The sequence below is a fragment of the Heteronotia binoei genome, chromosome 16 (genome assembly GCF_032191835.1).
Source record: "Heteronotia binoei isolate CCM8104 ecotype False Entrance Well chromosome 16, APGP_CSIRO_Hbin_v1, whole genome shotgun sequence".
Lineage (NCBI taxonomy): Eukaryota > Metazoa > Chordata > Lepidosauria > Squamata > Gekkonidae > Heteronotia > Heteronotia binoei.
Genome location: NC_083238.1, coordinates 32,566,018 through 32,586,203, shown reverse-complemented (window position 1 = coordinate 32,586,203; position 20,186 = coordinate 32,566,018). Strand labels below are relative to the sequence as shown.

Genomic DNA, 20,186 nt, shown 5'->3' with positions numbered 1-20,186 from the left:
AAGTTTTATTCAGAATGCAAGCTTTTGTAAGCTTACATTCTGAATAAAACTTGGTTGGTCTTAAAGGTGCTACTCGACTCCAATGTTGTTCTATTGCTTCAGACCAACACGGCTGAGTTACTCTTGTCTAAACTACTGATTTCCATGGGATTAGATTGGAGTAACTGTGTATACGACTGCATTGTGACTCTAATAAGCAAAGAAACACTGTTGCTTTGTGTATTATCTGTATACTTTGGTTAAGATAGCCTATGGCTATCAACAATAAAGAAATGTATCTTGACATAGCATAATACCTATTTTATCATCCGGATTAAAACAAGCATTTTTCTCATTCACTGAAGGAATAGAGAAAATATGAATCATACATGTAACAACGCAACTTCATGGAATTTACTTCCAAAACGACATTTATTGCAAAAACCCTCCTACAATTAATACATATATACAAATGAATTGGTAAAATGAATTCTGTTGAACTGTTATTTAAATTGAATATGTTTATAAATTCAACTATGACAATTCAGCAAAACCATTATCCAATAAGCACCTTCCTATCAGACAGAAGAGTACGTAGTATTTTCTACCTAATGCTGAAGGATATGCCTAGCTACAGGGAAATATTGGATAGATCTGTTTGGAGAACCAACATTTTAGATTAGGAATTATGTAATAGATCATAAGAATCCTGAGATCTGAGCTGTTAGCTGGATAAGTCTGCCAACTCTTTAGTAAAAAACCCCTGATTTTAAACTCATTTAACATCGGTCCATTTCAGTAATTTCAGTGGAAACCGCTTACAACTACATCTTCCTGTCCATTTTTATACTCAACCATAACTCAACTGGTTTCAACGGGACTTACTCTCAAGGAATGGTAAATTTGATCTGCAGCCTTTAAGCATCTCAACCTCTCAAAATTATTTGACAAAGGGAGGGGGAAACAAGCTGGAACGTAAGAGAATGAAGATGAACAAAAGAGTATAATATATTTGCTATTTCTCCTCATTTTCATCTGACCCACTCAAAAGAGGCAAGATGTGCTTAACCAAGGAAAAACTTGGACCTATGGGTCAACAGCCATATATTGTACTATGGTGGGAAAATGCACTTTCCCCTTTACACAGTAAAGAGAAGATAGAAACAATGTAATAGTCAATGAATACAACCCATTCTGGCACAGAAAACCTGGGAAAAGAAAGGCCATGGATTCTGCCAACAGAATGCCATTTCTCAACATCTTACTCGTTTACATTTGAAAAGGATTCTGCTCTTTGTTATCAGAATTTCAGCTGCACTTCAGCGCATGAAAAGCAGATGTCTGTCTAGCACAAAAGCCACTTGTAAGTGCTCTAGATTGTGATACTAGCTGTTCAAAAACCTGTATTTATAGATGAGATTGTTTTAAAAGAGAAAAAATAAAGTCACACGTTTTCCGTGATTTTATTCTTTATATCTAAAGCATACTAATTGCTGGCATTGTTGAGTTAGAAGAATTTGAAGGTGTGCTAAATTGAAATCTTTGCTGAAGCCAGTGGTTAGAGAACTTGAACGAATGCACTTAACTGGAACAATGACCCAGAAGTTCAAACATACGCAAGGATATCATTATTGATCCACAAATACCTAACTTATGCATCAATGCCCTAAATTTTCACTTACTCACAGAAAGGCATGATGGTCATGACCTTTAAAGCCCTATATGGCTTGGGACTTGTCTACCTCCGGGACCGCCTTTCCCCACACGAGCACCAGAGAGCACTACATTCAGGCTCATTAAATCTGTTAAAGATCCCCGGACTAAAGGATGCCCGTCTGACAGCTACGAGGGCAAGAGCCTTCTCCGTGGCTGCGCCTGCCTCTGGAATGCCCATCCTGAAGAGACCAGGGCCCTGCGGGATTTGCCACAATTTCGCAGGGCCTGTAAGACACACCTGTTCAGGCAGGCTTTTAATAACTGGAGGTGCTCTTAACATCTATGAGGGTGTGTAGTATCCACCGTCCCACAGTATTAACATAAATTATTTTGAACCAGACAGAACGCCATCTGAAATTGTATTTAAAATTGTTTTTAATATTTTAATTTTAACAATGTTTTATTGTATTAATGTAAATTTGTTATGGAACTGTTAACTGTTGTTAGCTGCCCTGAGCCCAATAGGGGAGGGTGGGATATAAATATAATAAATAAATATTGTGGTCACTACTATTGAGGTTGCTAGCCAATATATGGCAAACTGTTTTGAATACATGTCATACTTTCACATAACTTTTCCTAACTCTTTGCACCATTTAAATTGGAGAAAATCAAGCTGAGAAAGAGAAACGAAACTCCTTTTTTTAATTACCTGTCATGATTATGTAGCAAATCAGTCTATTTATACCACAAGAAGAGTTGGTTTTTATACCACACTTTTCTCAAAGCAGCTTATAATCGCCTTCCCTTTTTCTCCTCACAACAGGCCCCTTGTGAGGAGTCTTCAAAAATCACTTACAATTGTCTTCTCTCAAAGAAGTCTGAAAGCAGCTTACAATCTCCTTCCTTTCTCCTCTCTCCACAACAGGTTCCTTGTGAGGTAGGTGGAGCCAAAAGATCTCTGAGAGAACTGTGAATGGCCCAAGGTCACCCAGCAGGCTTTATGCGGAAGAATGGAGAATCAAACTCGGTTCTCCAGCTTAGAATCTGCTGCTCTTAACCACTAATCATGCTGGCTCTCAAACGCAAAGTGTGGTAAATATCATTTTAAGTAAGAGACATATCTTTTGAATTTGAATGGTGAGGTGAAATCTACACTACTAGAGAGAATAGGGTTAAATTTAGAACTTGCATTTTATGATTGAGGGTGAGAACGAATTAAGAAGTGTCCGCACCATGGGCCATCATGGCCTAAGGGTGCATCTATCAGCCTTTTTGAATGGGACTCCCTATTATGCTACCATACTTAAAGGTGATGATTGTGGACTTTAGGCTCCAACATTAATGCACCAAAACATCACCACTCCCCTTTATGTAAACAGAAGAGAATATCTAATCTCCAAAGCATCTTCAGAGGCCCTGCTTCAGGAGCCCCCACCTTCTGAGACAAGGTGGGTGAAAACCTAGATGAGGGCCTTCTTGGTCATGGCCCCAAAGCTCTCTCTCTCTCTAGGAAGATTCATCTGTCCTTTTCTGCTGCAGTTTTCCACCAACAGGTGAAGACTTTTTGTTTGTTTGTTTCATTTGGTGTTCCCTCAGTGATCCCCCCTTCCTAACCAATATTTTAAATGGCTGTTTTCAAGTTTTGAATATACTTAAAACTCCGTTTTTAAATTGTTTTAATGATGTATGTTGGGGACTAGTTTTAATGGTTTTAAAATGTGGTTTTATCATGTATGTTTTAAATTGTTAGCCACCTTGGTGGCCCTTGTAACGGCAGAAAGGCAGGATATAAATTTTGTAAATAACAGTAATTTATTAGATGCCTCTTTATTAAATTTATTTTATTAATTTACTAGAAGATACCTCTTATTGAACTTGGCAGTATGGAGAAGAGAAGGGTGCAGAGAAATGTCCAAATAGGTTAATTGAAACAGACACAACTGGCACCACACTGGCCATGTGAAAAAAGGGGGAAATTATAATGGAACATAAACGTTTCTGCGAGAAAGAAAGAATGCCGGTAACACAGAGATATAGAGCAGGGGTGGCCAACGGTAGCTCTCCAGATGTTTTCTGTCTACAACTCCCATCAGCCCCAGCCATTGGCCATGCTGGCTGGGGCTGATGGGAGTTGTAGGCAAAAAACATCTGGAGAGCTACCATTGGCCACCCCTGATATAGAGGACACTAGCATTTTGCTCAGCACTAAAGGACTCCATACAGATACCTGTATGACAGGCACATACTTTGCTTCATAGATCTGGAATAATTTCTAAGATCTTCTTATTCTTCTTATCTTACTGCTCTTTTGATTCAAAGGTCTTGAACAGACTGAGATCCAATCCTCTTACAGGCAATCAACACAGCTAAACATTTAGCAACTGCTGGTAGTTTTCCGATCCTCATCTACAAGGAAAAATATCTAAGACTGTTGTCCTTCTTGTCTTTGTGCTTGCTGTCTAACTGGGCCTGTACCCAACTAAGTTGTTTTGTTAAATATGTTTGGCAGCTCACAGCATGTAGAGAAACGAGACACTTACCACACCATAGGAATAGGTGTCACATGTTTCTGACACTGGAAGACTCTGGATAACTTCTGGAGCCATCCAAGGAAAGGTACCAACTAGAGACATATGTGTTGTATGGGAGTGGAACCTTGAGGCACCGAAGTCACAGATCTAGATGAAGCAGTACACAAGTTAGTAAAATAATACATAGGGTTCAGCAGTAAATATCCTTTATACATGACTGAAACAGTCTTACCTTTAATACTCCATCTCCAGCAATAACCACTGGAAATAAAGAAACAACAACAAAAAAATAGCATTACAAGTAGTAACAAACTATTTACATCCCTTAAAAGAAAATTCCACCATGATGGTAGACTTGGATATACTTTCAAGCACAGTTCAAAATCACTTCTCATACTGGAACGTTTGACACTAAATTGAATCAACTACTAATTTGTTCACACTGAACTGGCTGTTATTACTAAAGAAAGAGCTCTTAGGATCGTGGTGTTAAGGTTGCTGGAAAAGTTTGCTCAGTGTGTTTTAAAAGAGGAAAAGGAAAACTAGTTTTTGGAACAACTAGGAAAGATAATGAAAATAAACTTGCCAAGAACTGTAATGCTACTGTATAAATTTTTAATGAGTCACATCTGTGATACTGAAACAGGACAGCACATAACTGGAAAAAGGTGCAGAAGAGAGTAACCAAAATGATCAAGGGATGGGGCAACTTCCTTAAAAGGAAAGACACTTTAAGGTTAGGGAAAAGATAATTAAAATGTTAAGAAGTTTATAAAATTATGCACATTACTAGGAAGAGGGCTATAAGAAATTATTCTTCCTCTCTCAAAATATTAGAGAGGTTGCTCAGTTAATAAACTATAAGTAAGAGACATAAAAGATAAGTCATTCTTTATACTGTGTTTAATTAAGTTACAAAATACTTAGCTGCAGTACATAATGATAGTCACCAGCTTAGATGGCTTTAATATAGGATAATGATGAACAGGGTCCATGTTAGCCATGACAGTTCAGTGCAACATTGCTATACATAACTAGTATACCTCTGAACAGATGCTAGAGACAAGCAATAGCTGAATAGCTGTTGTGTTCATGTCCTGATTTTGCCTTGTTACCTAATATGCTTGCAGCGCTAGCAACTTAATCATTCGTTCATGGTCTATAATTTACTTTAATTTATACCTTTGACACTGATGTTGTAGAAACTAATATCCATTTTGCTTTGGTGTCAGTTTTAACATAATGAATATTTATTTTGCTTTCGTTATTTTGTTCATGTCAACGTCTGTATTTATTTTCAATTCTACAGGGTTTTTAAAAGGCAAATATTACATGATTTTTTTTAAAAAAAGCTTCCTGGTTGCTTGCTGTTGGAGTGATCCATCCTATAATTGTTCTGTTCTTATGTCAGAAAAGGGTTTTGAAATCATGGGTCAAAATTCTAGAATCCTAATCAGCAGGGCTTTTTTTGTAGCAGGAACTCCTTTGCATATTAGGCCACACACCCCTGATGTAACCAATCCTCCAAGAGCTTACAAGGGTCTTAGTACAGGGCCCACTGTAAGCTCAAGGAGGATTGGCTACATCAGGGGTGTGCGGCCTAATATGCAAAGGAGCTCCTGCTACAAAAAAAAGTCCTGCTAACCAGTAAACTTCTAAAAACAGAAGTCATAACAGTTATTGAATCCACTTGATGCTTGGCAAGTCAATTGCACACCTACCTGCCAACATTTTCTTTTACACTGAGAGCAATTTTAAGCAGGCCTACTCAGAATCCTACTCAGGTCTATTCAGTGGGGCTTACTAAGGGAAGTGTTCTTAGGATCGCATTGCAAGTCACCAAATATAAGATGTATTTTACACATGGGTCAGAAAGAGTGGGAAATTAATTATGGACTTCCCTGACCATAAACATCATCCAAGAAAAATTAAGCACAAGAAAATACTAAGTTATAACAGCAACAATCAACACTGTCACCATTATGAAAAACATCTTTTAAAACAAAATGGTACATCAACTTTGGGCGTCCCCTACTGTACTAATCCCACTTGGCAAGTTGGCATAATGTAATTCCCTTTTGCCAAACAACAGCTATGAATATCTGGAAAACTACAGACCTCTGTTGAGCTACTCCACATCTACAGCACAAAATGTAAGAAATAACCAGAATTCTTTTCTGAACTTTTATCTAATTGTGCAGCAAAATGTCTACAGCAATGTCAGGGAAACAGCAGCACAACATTCACAGACATGACGCTGCAAATCACTTACCGCTTCCAGTAGTATAAATGCGAAAAGCTCCAGCACACAGAAGGTGCCAACAGATTATCTTGTTCTCTACCCTATATAATTAGTAGGCCACTAATTAAACTTAATAAGAGGAAATTCTTATAACCCTTTCTCCAGCTGATCAGATGAATCTGTCTGCAAATTCAGGACGCTAATGGAATTGTCTCGACCTTTCACAATCTGAAACTGAAGAAATTTTGACAAAGAGTGTTCTGACTCTCAAAGGCTCAGACCCTAAAAATCGTGTGGTCTCTAAGGTGCTACTAGGCTCACATCGACCCTCTGAAGAAATTCTGACCATGATTTATGTGCAAGTAAGTATCACACTGCTCACCACCTTTGTGCTAAAAAAAAAACACCACCACAAAATAATGTGAGAGTTCAATAAAAATGTTCAAAATACACAGAAACTCTCTACAGCCCTAATTCAGAGGGAATGAGTGATACGACTTACAAAGAATCATATTTTGATTTTTAGCCATAAACTGGAGGGACTTACAAGATATATAACCAAATGTTTCTTGGAACAACATTATAGAAGGAAAAGGACCTTAGTAAGTTTCCTTGGAGGACACATAAGTTAAATGGTCAGTTAAATCAGGAGAGTTTTTAAATTATTTTGCAGAACAATTGTAGGAGGGATCATTCCAACAGCAACAAGTCTGCCTTAATAGCATTTATGATACATTTCAGCTACAGCCTGAATTGTGTTTTTCCTAGTACTAACATTAAAACCCCAATGCAACAAAACAAAACATTTACATTCTTGGCTGTATTACCATTTCGGGACTTCAGATCTCTGTGTATTACTTTGACTGGAGCCTCCATGTGCAAATAATGCATTCCTAAAAAGAACATGAGAAAAAAAGTCATCCTTTTATTATAGTATAAGCGCTTATTATAATTGTATTATAATGTTATATTCTTAGCTATTACATTATTAGTGGGATCTAGTTCACAAGAGCAAAATGGCTTTAACAAACTCAGGGTGAAATCTCCAATTATTGTGGTGGGTCCGTCCGAACATGTTTAAGCACATGTTCCATGGCTTCAAGATTATTTTCTCTTTCATGACTGTGTTATGCACATGGGAAGTTTCAACTGTACGCACATACTGTTTGCCTTTGCCTTGAATAGAAATCTCTTGTGCACAAACCAAAAGCTTCATGTCTAGGCTTACTATTCCATAGCAGTAATCATAAAGTTGTTTATGTTCATTAGTTTTCAGGGAGAAACCTCAATTTTGTATGAGTCTTGGGGCATATATAGACTATGTTCCACAACAAAAGGGGAAAAGGGAAAAGAATTGAGCCTGTACTACATTTGTTTGCCAATGCTACAAATCCAGTCCTCCAAAGAAATAGGGGCTTTCAACTGGGTGGTTAGGGAGATAGCATATTTAAATACACACACTGCAGATCTGTTCTTTGTTTCTTCTCCTCTGCAGTGAAAGACAGGTACATTCATTCTCAAGCCTCATATGAGAAAAATATTTCTCTACAGAAATCAATGGGTAAACAAGCTCACAATGTACAACTCAATGAAAACTCAGAGAGGGAAGCCTTTCCATACTTAATATACATTACATGTTCTTTTTCTTTCTTTTTTTGCACTTCCTGATATAAATATCCACAGACATTTAAACACAGGCAAACCTTAGACGTGGTCAAAACACAGAAACTATTGTCAGGAGAAGATTAAATAATTCAGTCTACAATTGTTTAATCTCATTCATTCTCATTGATTACAAAAGGAAACAGTTGGCTTATATCCATATATTTCACATTATAAACAGACTATTATTTGGTGTGCCGTAACCGGAACTAGGATAGGCTTTCTGGGTATACAAGAAATGCAAGTTGCTCAATGTCTTAACATTTCTTTTGTTTTCACTGGCACTAAAATGTTTACAAAGATGACGCTTTGCACACTATCCTGTAAGAAGATGAAGATTACATTGGATTTATACCCCAACCTTATTTTGAATCTCAGCTTACAATCTCCTTTACCTTCCTCCCCACAACAGACACCCTGTGAGGTAGGTGAGGCTGAGAGAGCTCTCACAGAAGCTGCCCTTTCAAGGACAAGCTCTGCAAGAGCTATGGCTGATCCAAGGCCATTCCATCAGTTGCAAGTGGAGAAGTGCGAAATCAAACCCAGTTTTCCCAGATAAGAGTCCACGCACTTAACCACTATACCCAACTGGCTTTAAAAAGCTTTTTAAAAACCCTCTTGTCTCCATCTTGAGACACCTGGTTGGAAGGTAAATGAATTCTGGTTAGAAATGTCATTTAAAAACATGGTGATCTGAAACATACCAAGAACCACCAAGACACTCCTGAGGGTCCACAGCAATGGGTTCATTGTCAATGTAGGAATAAATTGATTTTAAAATAATACCACATTAGCCACAAATATAAGACTGCATAGGTTCACTTCTACACACACAAAATTACTGGCCTCCCAAGCCCAGGCACACATTCTGGGACCTGGAAGGTGCCACAACTCAGTGGCAGAGCCTCTGCTTGGCACGCAAAAGGTCCCAAGTTCAATTCCTGGCACATTCAGTTAAAAGGATCACGGAGCAGGTGATGTGGAAGATCTCAGCTCGAGACCTCAGAGAGCTACTGCCAGTCTGAGTAGACAATACCAACCTTGATAGACCAAGGGTAGCCAAATATGCTTAATATAAGAGCCACATAGAATAAATATTAGATGTTTGAGAGCTGCAAGACAGGAAGGAAGGTATTTAGGAGAAAGAAAGAGAGGCGACAAGAAAGCAACTTTAACTTTAAATGCATTCTCCAAGCCACTGGCTGGCTTGGCTTGAAGAAGCGATTTAAAGAGAAAAATGCCTTCTCCAAGGCAGCCAACCGGGGGGGGGGGGGGAGGGCGGGGTTTTAGAGCCACACTATGTGTGAAAATGCCACATGTGGCTCCCAAGCCACAGTTTAGCCACCCCTGTGATAGACCAATTCAGTAGAAAGCAGCTTCATGTGTTCAATGTCTGCCATTTAATTCCCTTTACCCCATGTGTGGCATGCACTTTAATCATATGGGTTTTAACTGTAAGCTGCCTTGTGCAGGACTCTAAAGAGGTGGCATAGAAACATCCTAACTAAAGAAACAAATATGCCCACAAAAGGAGGTTCCTTATTCCCATAAATGGGCAAGGCATTTCCATATATGGAGAGTCTGTGTTTGCAAGGAATCAAAGTTTGGCATAGTGTGTGATGGAACAGTAATGCAGAGTTTAGGAAAAGACATTATAAGGCACTTCAAAAGCCTCCAAATGTGGTTACAAATTCCACACTAGAAAACAAACAAACAAAAATACCAAACCAAAAAAAAAAAAAGTGGCTGGAGGGGGTCCAATGTCTCCTTAAATAGCCAATTCTGATCTTCCCTCTCCTATTGGCCATTTTGACTATCGTGTTATTCAGGGCTCAGGCATGAAAAGACTTCCCTGCCTTCCCCACCCCACCAAAATGAGGCTCCCCCCAGGAGCAGAATGAGGAAGGAATTGGAGGGCTGCCCAGGGAGGGAGGAATCAGCACATATCCCTCTTCCTCCACAGGCAGATCTTTTCAACAGGGTCCAATCCATGTTTTCAACTGTTTTCCAACCATAAGAAGTAATTGATAGAAAATGTATTAATCCAATATTTATATTTTATGATGGTCAGAACAACCTTAAGAAAGAAATATTTCTGACTAGTTTAAATCTAGGTAGAAGATGATAGGCATTTAGAAATTAGGAAAAATTAATTATTATAACTGCCAGGGCTTTTTTTGTAGCAGGAACTCCTTTGCATATTAGGCTACACCCCCCCTGATGTAACCAATCCTCCAAAAGCTTACAGTAGGCCCTGTAAGATCTTGGAGGATTGGCTACATCAAAGTGGGGTGTAGCCTAATATGAAAAGGACCTCCTGCTACAAAAAAGCCCTGATAAGTGCCAAATCTTTAATACAGTAATAACAGGTATCTATATCTGACCTCATCTGACCTTCCATATCTGAGCATTCATGGAAGGCAAGCAAAGTACCAAACATCAAGGCTAAGTGTGAAATGCCTTCTGAGTTGAACACAAGTAGAATCAGCCCCTTTATTAATTACTTATCATCATAATCTACCTAGTGCTATAAACTGATCTCTCTTACCTTTAGCTATGTCCATTGCCCAGGTCATTATTTGATCCATATCCATATTTTCACTTCGGTTGCTATTAATATAGTCATATAGTGACCCAGCAGAAGCATATTCTGTTAAATAAATAAAGATTTCTTATTTGACTTACATTCTGCCCTTCTAGCAAAAATCACTTAAGAGCAATTTACAAAACAAAATAAACTGACCCAAATAATTAAAAAAATAATTTAACACGGCTGCTTCTAAAACAGAAGGAAGGTTTCTGTACGAATGATTTACAATCATAGCTTCCAAATTAGCAGAAATAAAATCAGAATAAAATAAATCCAAACAGCAGGCTGTAAAACAGAGTTTCTCAAGCATTAACTTTAACTAAAGAACCATATATCATATACAACTTTTTTAAAAATGTAAAGAAAAGTGAATGGGAACAAATCAATTGCAGAGATAATTGGTCAGCAAGAATCCTAAAACAAAGCATAACCTTTTTTTAAAAAAAAAATTAAATAGTTTATTAAAATCTCAAAGTAATACAAAAATAAAATAAAATAAAAAGAATCCTAAAACAAAAGACAAAAAATGTTCCACCAAGGACTGCCCAGAGAACTCCTAGAATTACAAGTGATTTCCAGACAAACAGAAATCCTTTTCCCTGGAGAAAATGGCTGCTTCAGACATTATACTCTATGAAGGTCCCTCCTCAAATCCTATCTTGCCCAGGCTTCATTCCAAAATCTGCAGGACTTTTCCCAATCAAGACTTGGCTATCCTACTGCCCCCCGCCCCCCAACATTTACCAATATAGAAAAGCAATGTGATTTGTATACAGATAGGGTTGCCAAGTCGAACCCCAGAAATATCTGGGGACTTTGGGGGTGGAGCCAGGAGACACTGGGGTGGAGCTAGGAGGAGGAGGGGAAACGGCGCCGGGGAGCGTGGCGAGCCGCCCCGCAGCTGCCGCCTCTTCTCTGCTCGCCGTGGCTGCTCCTCCGAGATGGGCAGCAGCCTCACCCGCTCCGCCTCTGGGGTGGAAGCGGAGGGGTGGTGGAGGAGGGCCGGGGGCGTGGTGAGCCGCAAGTCCGGGTCCTAGAAGGGCCTGGATTCGCGGCTCGCCATGCTCCTGGCCTGCCTCGCCCTCCCCTGCGCTGCTGCCGCCTCTTGGCTGCTCCTCCGAGATGGGCTCAGCCTGGGCCCATCTCGGAGAAGCAACTGCGGTGGGCAGGGAGGGGGCGGCAGCGGTGCGGCGCGGCAGCCTCGCCCGCTCCAGAATTGGGCGGCTCGCCATGCTCCCCAGCGCCGTTTCGCCCCTCTCCCCCCGCTTCCATTTTTTGGGGGGAGTGGGGGAAGAGGGTGGAAATCCTGGGGTCCCCCGCCAGGGTGGGAGGGTTGGGAAGCCTATATACAGATCTTTTGCTTACAGTAGAATATAAATGGCCTGGGATCAAGTAAATATTTTGCTTGCATAATTTCAATTGTTGTTTTAATGGTTTCTGTAGGTCTTTCAGCTGTGGGTTTAATTGTTTTAATGTGATGGGGGGGTTGGTTTTAACAGCTTTAAAATATGATTTTAATCACATTTGTTTTAAATTATTAGCTGTCTTGGAGGTCCTTGTGAGGGCAGGATGTTTGGGTAAAAATACAATAAATAAATGTTTGTTGTTTCCTTTTTGTTCACTGCTGCCTTCAGCTTACACTTGTTTTCAGCTGTCATTATTTTACTTATTCATGTTTAAGCTCAAGAATATTCAATAGTACATATAAATTGGATCCCAATACCCTACAATTCAGGATTATCTGTCCTTATACTATGAAGCAAGCGGACCTCAAACCAAAGTCCAATGAAACCCAGATATGCATGAAAATGACTAGTTCTTGGACTCATGTGTGCCTCACACATCTCTCCTTTCCTCTTTTCTCTGGATTCAAAAGCATGATTAAGAATTTATCTTATTTTATTCATTTATAAGCTGCCTTTCCCCCCACTGGTTTACATCACTCTCTTCTCTGTTTTATTCTCACAAAAACCCTGTCAGGTAGGTTAAGCTGACTGTGTGCATAGTCCAAGGTCATCCATTGAGCTTCCACGGCAGAATGGGGATTTGAACCCAAGCACCCCAGATTCTAGACTTACACTCCGACCACTAGACCACACTGGCTCTCCCATTTCCTTAAAAAGCATGAATGCAGCCATCTGTGTGAAGCAGTTTATTTAATCTCCACACACCACTGTTTTATACCTGATTTATACTGGGGGTAATAAATTTATACTGGGGTTAATAAATAAATAAAATAAAATATAAGAAGCTCTGTATGGAGAGTAATGAAACTCCAAATCACCTGGGTCTTTGCAAAAAAAATAAAAAAAAATAAAGAGAACCAGAGTTTGTTTCAAACGAGGACTCCTTAAGTGTACAGGGCTTTTTTTGTAGCAGGAACACCATTGCATATTAGGCCACACACCTCTGATGTAGTCAATCCTCCTGGAGCTTACAGTAGGTCCTGTACTAAGAGCCCTGCAAGCTCTTGGAGGACTAGCTACACTGTATACTACACCATTCCACACCACAGCTCACCATACATGGTATAAAAGAAGCAGGCCAAGAAAAAGGGATTCAACTCCATATCCAGGTACAACAACAGGATACAAGGAGAGGACAAGGAAGAAGGTGCAGCAAAAACATCTCTTCTGTTATTCTGAGGCAGATGGATGGGGCAGTATTCTAGCGGCATGGGAAAGCATTAATTCTTTGCATCCTCCCGGACTACATCCTTCTGGACCAAACTGAGACCTAGGTTTCCTGTCTCTTACCAATAGTGATATCTCCACACCTCTCTGCATATCACACCTAATCCAATTAAGCCTGCTATTGCCATTCGAAATCATCTTTATAACATTTATATCTCTAGTACTTCCTGTTACATTGTATGGAACATATGGCCTGGCCTGACAAAATGACATTTATGTCAGATCTGGCCCCTGTAACAAATGAGTTTGACACCTCTGACTTAAAGCCCTTTTACAAGTAATGCTAAGAATGACTTCTTCTGCAGCACCACCATCACTTCTGGCACTCACTGAAGGTGAACATGAGTTTAATATTTTCCACTCATAAACACTATCATAATAGAAGACCTCGATCCCAGCCTGTTCCAGTATGATTGGAAAGAAGGTAGAAGCCACCAAGTTTCTGCTCTCAAGAGCACCTGACTTGCTGCTCATAAGACAGGTAATACAGGCAACATGCCAGGACTCTAAAATATGAAAATCCAGTTACCAGCCTTCCTTGCCCCAAGTTTTGCACAAGATCTATTATCGATATGACTTTTTTTTTTTTAGCAGGAATGCACAGGAACACAGTTCCAGCTGGCTTGGCATCAGGAGGTGTGGCCTAATATGCAAATAGGTTCCTGCTGGGCTTTTTCTACCAAAAAAAGCCCTATGTGAAACAATGGTGATGTCAGGGGGTGTAGCCTAATATACAGATGAGTTCTTGCTGGGCTTTTTCTATAAAATAGTCCTAATTATTGACAGTAATAATTAGCCACAGCGTATTGTTGGAACTCTCTGTCTGGAGCAAGTGAAGCTCTGTATTCTTGGTGCTTTGGAGGGGCAACAGTGTGAGGACTTCTAGTGTCCTGGCCCCACTGATGGACCTCCTGATGGCAACTGGGTTTTTTGACCACTGTGTGACACACTGTTGGACTGGATGGGCCATTGGCATGATTCAACATGGCTTCTCATGTTCTTAGTATTAAATATAAGGAACAGTAGTGACGTTAATACACTGAGCACATTTTGACATTGTTGAAGTCTTTTGATCACAAAAGCTGCATACAGCAGCAAGCAGCTCATTGACTCTTCTCAGCTAAAACAAGTGTCTAGGCATATCTCAAAAAAGCAAATCTCTTTGAATGTAAAACAAACTATGAAAGATAAAAAGGAACTATAACTCACCTGTAACTATGCCATAGTTGGGGGGTTCGATAACAGCTCCGTAAAACTGAATGATGTTTCTGTGGCTAAGCACACTGAGGATTTCCGCCTGTTCAAAATCCAGAGAAAATATGTGAATGAATACAAAAGATGTGTATGTGAGGACATAAATCAAACCCTCCATGGATGAGTCACGCACAATACATCAATACAGCAAAAATGTCTGCCAAAAAACCTTTTCTGAGAAAGCAAAGGCTATTTCATATTTCATGGACTCCTAACCATCCTCGGGTAAAAAGATCTCATAACGGCACTCCACAGGTATACTCAGGCTGCGGTTCTGTGATCGTGGTGGTACTTTTTAGAGCTGCCACCAGTTACTTAAATTCGAGAAAGAACATATAGATGAAGCATCAGTTCATACAATATGCTCCTCCCCACAACAGTGTGGCCAGTCTGCCCATACCAATTATTTAATTTTCTAGCAGTGTTCTTAAAATTCTCTGTATGTTGGTAAAAGGCAATTGTACCAACACGGAAATGTGATTTATTTTGCAGGGCAACTTAGTTTCTCAGAAGGTGCATGGGGATATTTTTGTCTTCTGGCCAGTATCTGCACAATTAATTTCTACGCAAAATTGTATTCCATGAATATCAATACTCTTTAACATGATTTTCAATACGTTGCTAGGCAAAAAATAAAGTAAGTTGCTAGGCAAATTAAGCACTAACGCTTGAAAGCTAGAGTCCTGTATAAAGAGGCAGGGAAGTTACATAAGACCTTTCTACAAGCAAAAACGGTTGCTTTGCAAAAGCTCATATGATGGTATTTACATACGGCAACTCCAATTATAGACAGTTTTAACTTTGGAGATCAGTTAGGGAAGGATATAAAGAGTCTCAGCTTAGTTCATCAAAGGAATCAATTCCATTGACAGGACAGTCTTCCTCAAACCAAGGAACTTTTCTCATGTGGAAGAAGTGTTTGTTTCACCAGTGGAATGCTCCTTACATTCAAAAAAGGTTCTACCATCAGTGAAAGAAAGCCTTCAGATCCAGTCACAAATTTTTAATGCCACACAGGAAGAGCATTGTTGTCCATTTTTAATAGAATTCTAATCCAAATTTTACCAGATTTGATTGTAGCATGTATGATTCAGATTTGTTATTCCTATTCTTAAAAGACAAGTGTTTTACAAAAACAAAATAACAACAACCCACAGATCCAATTAGACTTACTAATCATACAGTTAAATTAGCTGCATGATATATACTTAACCAAGTATTTTAATTAGAAATACAGAGCTTGAAGGGATCCCATGTGTCATCTAGTCCAACCCTTCTACCCAATGAGGGAAATTCACAACTACTCCCCCACTCTCCCAGTAAGCCCTGCTCTATGTACAGAGAAATAAAAAAAACCCACCAGGACCTCTGGGCTAATCTGGCCTGGACAAAAATTGCCTCCTGACTATAAAGTGGTGATTGGCATTGCCCTGAGCATATAGGAAAGGGCACAAAGGCTGAGAGCTGGATCATCCCTTTCGGCCCTCCCTCCCATGTTCTTTTCATAAAAAGATTATTTGCTTTTATTGGTTTATTGGTTTACTTAAATTATTGTAAGTCACTTTGAACATAGTGGGCAAAGGCATGTCCTTGAAATCTGGGCTAATGATAGCTATTTTTATAGAAGAACAGGCTGAGTTAGATTCAACTATTCTACATTTAAAAACTGCTGTTCCTCAGCCCAGGTCCATTGAAATATGTGACCATATGGAAAATCTGAAGTTGAGTGGCTTTCGTGTATCTGAGAAATGTATTTTGAAATTATAGCAGTCTATTCTGGGCTCAGCTGCCTGCCAATAATCTGTATTTTGTCTGTTGTTTTTGTTCAGAGATCTATACAGAGGTGCTTCTTTGAAGATCAGTGAAATAGTGAAAATAACACTATTTCAACTTCTTAAGAGTGTAAAAAGGGCTGGCATCATCCTTACTCATCTTTTTAATAAACTGTTTTGTCTAAGATACTAAAGGAGGTTGGACAGACATTTTTGTTCTCTGAGGTTTAACATAATCATTGCTGAGATTTCTCTCTGGTACCCAATGGTCAAACATCAAGATGTACTTGGGGATTACTCAATATCTATTAATAAATTTACTCTGAGGGGAAAAATAATTCTTGTCAATTACATTTCAACTAATGACTTCTATCTTATGATGGCAATTCACAGAAATACATCTCTAAATCTGGGGTTCTGTGTTTATGGAATAGACAGGGCTGGCACATCCATTAGCTGACTTTAGGTGGTTGTCTAGGGTGTGGCCCCAAGGTTCACCGAATTTGGCACTCCCCATCCCCATATGACTGGCAGCATCCACCACGCCAGGGCCAAGGCTGGGAAGGTGGGGAAGCAGTGTGGCAAGAGCACTTTGGAGGAGGGCAGGAGCCTTGCTGAGCCACCACTGTGCTTGCCCTAGCTGCCTTCCTCTGCCTCGCCTGGCTTTGCCAACAGGTGGGGGGAGGAAGGGTGTGGGTGGTGGGTGAGGGGGGCCTCGCCTTGGGTGCCATGAGCCTTAACGCCAGTCCTGGGTACAGATAACACTGAAGACCTACTCCATTATGCATTCTACTGCCCATTAGCAAGAACATTAAAAGATTTCTTCTGGAGCTTTTGCAAGGGTGAGCACACCAATCTAATTTGTAAGAACAAACAAACTTTGGAGCAAATAAAATTTACTGATGGTAGTGGAAAGAGTTGTCAAGTCGCAGCAGCTGACTAATGGTGACCCTGTAGATTTTCCAAGGCAAGAGACATTCAGGGGTGCTTTCCCATTAACTGCCTCTGCAAAGAAACCCTGGACTTCCTTGGTGGTCTCCCATCCAAATACTAACCGGGGTTGACCTGTTTAGCTTCCAGAATCTGACAAGATCAGGCTAGCCTGGGCCATCCATCTCAAGGCAAAATAAAATATATTACAAGAGATAAAAAACATATAATAAAAAGAGTAGCCATAAAAAACAGACCACCCTAGATATCAAAGCAGCCACCTTAACTAAGCAATTTCATGAGTACAACTGATTAAACTCCACAGGGAAGCAGTTGTCTAAAAGCATGTTGTTATGGCCAATAAAACTGAATGCCAACAGTAGTTAGTGAAAGAGAAATCTGGATTTTCCATTAATGGAGTTCATTAGGATGACTATGACTGGAATAAGCAACCGTAGAGAGATTTATGGAAAAAGGTAAGTCTAAGAAAACACTGTGAATGAATAACCAACAAAAAATTGCAGTGCAAGTTCAATAAATACTCATAACAATTCCTACGTGTTTCAGAGTCATTATTTCATATGTGCAATCTGCAAATACACAACATTAGTAACAATAATTTTCAGCACAAGCACCTTTTCTTCATTGTGAAGCTGCATACACTTTAAAAGTTTGGAGCTTATGATCAAAGTCTGGAACTCTTTAGCATCTAGGAAGCAACTTTGGAAAATATTACTAATTTCTAATACTGTAGTGGATACTTATTAATGTTGTGTTGTGTATTTGCAGATTGTATATATGAAATAATGACTCTGAAATACATAGGAATTGTTATGAGTAATTATTGAACTTGTACTGCAAAATTTTGTTCGTTATTCATTCATTGTGTTTTCTTAGACTTATGACTGGAATAATCATATATCAAGGAAAGTGTTCAGCCTGAGTCTCATTTGTACTTTGAAAACATTGATCGGAAATCTGAGTCCATTGATATAAGCATATTTCCTTCTCAAGAATGTCAGGGTTTTGATGCTACTGACATCCATCAACTTTTAAAAAATGTATAATGAAGAAGTTAACAATTTGGATTTTTTTTAAAAAAATGTTGTTATCCTTAGGAAAATGTATATTCTGCCTCTCCAGATACCTTCTTGATGTGGCCTGAAAAGAATTTCAACGAAATATTTTGTCTCATGTAACAGCAGAAAAAAATGTAAAAGCTGAGTTGTAAATAGATTACATTGTCTTCAGGTTGAGCACACTTACCAAGATAATAATCTGAATGATTCAAACTCCCTTTGACTACTAGATCAGACCCCAACCAATCAAGTTTTGTTTTTAATAAATCACTTAATTTCACAGCAGGGCATTCTCTCATGATAGTAAATTTCTGGGTTAGTACTCCAGTAGGCTAATTAACAGAACATCACCAAGTGTTCACTAATCTCTATCACTGTTTCACATGAGAGTACAATTACTTATTACTTTAAAAACATTTGTCACATTTATTATATGACTATCAAATGCTCTTGGAAAGGGTTAAAGCCAGCTTAGCAAGGAAATGCAGCACTGTAGTATTTTAAGGTTTATAACAATTTAATCCCTGGAGAGTTTTAACCAGTCATCTGCTCTCTGCAATACAAAAGTCATTAACTGTAGTTTACTGGACAATGCTACACAAGATTTGGCTGTCCAAACAAGTTTAGTGATTACTGAATGTTTTTTCACACAGAGAGGAGAGATCCTTCTTCAACTAAATTCATTATGTTGACATAAACTACTCATCCCACTGGTACAACAAAATTCTGTAGTGATTCTATCCTACTCAGCACCACAGTTTGTGGACAGGGCTGAACATCTGCTTACACGTCACAGTTATTCCATTAGGAGACAAATCCATATCATTCTAAACTATTGGATAATGTCTCATTATAAGGTTAAAAATAACACGACAAACAGATCTCCTGCTGAAGTGCTAAACTGATGCCACAACCCGCCACTTAATTTGCTCTACTTTTCCACTGTCCATAGACTACATCCACACTCCATGAATCTTCAGGCTACATCCACATGAAACAGGCACACATGATCATATACCTTCTCACACAGAGGATCATGTACGATGACATTTAGTTTCACTGTTCTACTTTCTACAAGGAAATAGTCATCCTAGCTATATAGACTGACACACCATGGAACCACCAGCTCAGGAGTAGTTCAAGAACAGGGCTAACTGTCACTCTTCTAAAGAAGAGAAGATATTCTACTTTATCTTTTCTCTAGGAGCTGGCCTACCTAGCACATAAATGCTCTCCCATGTCTTGCTGAACTGTCTATCATAAACCATAGGGTATATCCTTCCCTATCCTTTCACTCCCCAGAACAAACAGAAGGAAGTTCCAGAAGAGCCACTTAAGTTGGTGGAAGGCTTCTTGGAGGATAGCTGGAACTATCCCATTACATAGGGCTGCTGAGAACTTTGCAGCAAACAGGTACAGCAGGCAGAAATACCATGTTTTGACAGCCGCAATTATTTATGAGCTAAGTGTCATGGACAATGGACGAATTAAAAACCAATAAGTCACCAGGTCCGGATGGCATACATCCAAGAGTTCTGAAAGAACTCAAAGTTGAACTTGTGGATCTTCTGACAAAAATATGTAATCTTTCATTGACATCTGCCTCTGTTCCTGAGGACTGGAAGGTAGCAAATGTCACCCCCATCTTTAAAAAGGGTTCCAGAGGAGATACGGGTAACTACAGGCCAGTCAGTCTGATTTCAATACCGGGAAAGTTGGTAGAAACCATTATCAAGGACAGAATGAGTAGGCACATTGATGAACACGAGTTACTGAGGAAGACTCAGCATGGGTT

The 20,186-nt window shown here is 39.3% G+C and overlaps 1 protein-coding gene across 4 annotated transcripts in view; it reads right to left on the bottom strand.

The window, feature by feature from the left end:
* The window catches only part of MAP3K20 (mitogen-activated protein kinase kinase kinase 20), a 159,960-nt gene that overhangs the window by 77,726 nt on the left and 62,048 nt on the right, over nucleotides 1-20,186 (bottom strand). For all 4 annotated transcript variants that reach the window (XR_009556302.1, XM_060257076.1, XM_060257074.1 and 1 more), the window contains exons 3-7: nucleotides 14,566-14,653; nucleotides 10,622-10,723; nucleotides 7,239-7,304; nucleotides 4,402-4,430; nucleotides 4,179-4,316 (exon numbers count right to left, since the gene is read on the bottom strand). Coding sequence is in view for 3 of the 4 variants with exons in the window: in XM_060257076.1 (XP_060113059.1) it covers nucleotides 4,179-4,316; nucleotides 4,402-4,430; nucleotides 7,239-7,304; nucleotides 10,622-10,723; nucleotides 14,566-14,653 (423 nt within the window). In the remaining variant the exon portion in view is untranslated. The remainder of the gene's footprint in view (nucleotides 1-4,178; nucleotides 4,317-4,401; nucleotides 4,431-7,238; nucleotides 7,305-10,621; nucleotides 10,724-14,565; nucleotides 14,654-20,186) is intronic.